Source organism: Carlito syrichta, unplaced genomic scaffold, assembly GCF_000164805.1.
Source record: "Carlito syrichta isolate Samal-C Ts95f unplaced genomic scaffold, Tarsius_syrichta-2.0.1 Scaffold314146, whole genome shotgun sequence".
Taxonomy (NCBI): domain Eukaryota; kingdom Metazoa; phylum Chordata; class Mammalia; order Primates; family Tarsiidae; genus Carlito; species Carlito syrichta.
Window position 1 is genome coordinate 305,340 of NW_007258242.1, and position 2,499 is coordinate 307,838.

The 2,499-nt window shown below is 42.5% G+C and overlaps 1 protein-coding gene across 1 annotated transcript in view; it reads right to left on the minus strand.

Moving 5' to 3' along the window:
- ANAPC7 (anaphase promoting complex subunit 7) overlaps positions 1–2,499 on the minus strand; it is a 28,491-nt gene that overhangs the window by 15,319 nt on the left and 10,673 nt on the right. The window contains exon 3 of the mRNA XM_008071171.1: positions 1,239–1,358. Coding sequence (XP_008069362.1) covers positions 1,239–1,358 — 120 coding nt within the window. The remainder of the gene's footprint in view (positions 1–1,238; positions 1,359–2,499) is intronic.

The following is a 2,499-nucleotide window of genomic DNA, read 5'->3' on the forward strand; positions in this document are numbered from 1 at the left end:
GGAGCCCAGCAGGTCGAGGCTGCGGTGGCCGGGAGCGGCCACTGCACTCCAGTCCGGGCGACAGAGTGAGACTCCAACTCAAAAAAAAAAAAAGAATATTAGATACTGATATGAATCCAATCCTAAGAGCAAAGATTCTTGTTGTTCTTCTAAAGTGGATTTAAAAGAAAAACAAGAAGAATTAAAAAAAAAAGATCAAAGATTCCCATACAACAGTCCTTGAAGAATAGTACTGTATAAAGAGTATCTTCACATACATGAACTTGTTCAGTTTTTATAAAAGTTAACAGGGAATCTATGATTCTATTCATTTTATAACAGAAAAAGAAGTAAAGCTCAGAGATTGGTAATCTGTACAAGTTCACACTACACACAGTTTGTATGCCCTAAACTCAAATAAGACACCAGATCTTTTTATCTCAGTTAAAGGTGTCCTCTTCACTATAATATGCTGTCAAATCAAACACAAATACATATTCCACACATAAGTACAAAGAGATCTTATAGTCTTGACTTTGAAAATGAAGGAATTAAAACCATTCTCATTATCAAACAGGTACATCTGTGGAATATTAAAAAATAAAGTTCTGAGGCCGGGTGCAGTGGCTCACACCTATAATCTCAGTACTTTGGGAGGCCAAGGCAGGAGTATGACTTAAATCCAGGAGTTCGAGACTATCCTGGGCAACACAGTGAGACCTTGTCTCTACAAAAAAATGACAAAAATAAGCTGGGCGTGCTGGCTCATGTCTGTAGTAATCACAGCTACTTGGGAGGCTGACGTGGGAGGACACCTGAGTCCAGGAGGTTGAGGCTGCAGTAAGCCGTGATTGTGCCACTGCACTCCACCGTAGGCAACAAAGTAAGACCTTGGTTCAAAAAAATAAAAAGCTAAAAATAAATTTTAAAAATTAAAAACTGAAGTTCTAAAAAAAGCGTTTTTGCAACCTGAAAGTGTCCTGCCAAGAAGCTATTAGTTCCTACAGTAAGAAATACCAAAGAATAAGCGCTTGTAGTATTTTCCAGCTATCATTCTCAGCTGATCAATGTTGTGGGTCTCCTAAGAAAGGCACTCATTTTTCTCTCTGAATCCCCAACTGCATTAGCAGGTAAAGAAACTGAAAACTGGAGTCACGAGAAGAATGTTCAGATGAACTCCCTAATACATAGAGGAAACATGGATGAGACAAGGCTGGGAGGGTGGGAGGAGAGAAACACAAACAGCTCTTTCAACTCACTTTGGGAGTTCTTTGTCTTGAAGGGATTCCATCAAGTATAGCAATGGCATCTTTATCTTGTTTCAGCATTGTATAACATTCAGCCATTTTGTACTTTACTTCAATTTCAGATGGAAGACACTAAGAGATAATGAAAACAACTCTTTGAAATATTTTTTCAACATTACGGCACTTCTTCAAAGTGTTCAACATAGAGTTATCATACAATCTAGAATTCTTCAGGTATACAGCCAAGTGAAAACATAGGTTCACACAAAAACTCGGACAGTATGTTCACCATTGCATCATTATTATTCTTTTTGTTTTGTTTTGTTTTTGAGTTGGAATCTCACTCTGTCGCCCCGACTGGAGTGTAGTGGCACGCTCCCAGCTACTGTAGCCTCGACCTGCTGGGCTCCGGCAGTCCTTCCGCCTCAGTCTTCCAAGTAGCCGGAACTACAGGTACGCGTTACCATGCCCAGCTGATTTTTGATTTATTGTAGAGATGAGGTCTCATCAACTGGCCCGGGTGGATCTCGCGAACCCACGGGCTAAGGCAATCCACTCACCTCGGCCTCTTAAAGCACTGGGATTACAGGCTGAGGCACCGAGCCTGGCCTATTATTTTTTTTTGAGTTGGAGTCTCACTCTGTCACTCAGGCTGGAACGCAGTGGCACATTCACAATCACTGCAGCCTTGACCTGCTGGGTTCTGGCAATTCTTCAGCCTTCCAAGACAGCTGCATTATTCATGAGCAAAAAAAAGTGGAAACAACCAAATGTCCATCAACTAATGAATAAAAAAATGTAATATATCCATACAAAGGAATATTTAGAAATAAAAGAGGGAGGAAGAATTGATTCATGCTATAACATGGATGAACCTTGAAAATATTATATGTGAGGCTGGGTGCAGTGGCTCATGCCTGGAATCCCAGCACTTTGGGAGTGGGAGGCAAGAGGATTGCCTGAGTTCACGGGTTTGAGTCCAGCCTGGGCAACTTGGCAGGACCTCATCTCTACAATAAACCAAAAAAATTAGCCAGGTGTGGTGGCACATGCCTGTGGTTGCAGCTACTTGGAAGGCTGAAGTAGAAGGATCACCTGAGCCCAGCAGGTGGAGGTTGCGGTGGCTGTGAGTGTGCCACTCCACGCCAGCCTAAGCAACAGTGAGACTATGACTCAAAAAAAAGAAAAGAGCCGGGCTCAGTGGCTCAGCCTGTAATCTCATGCCTTTGGGAGGCTGAGGTGAGTGGACTGCCTGAGCCCATGGGTTCGAGAC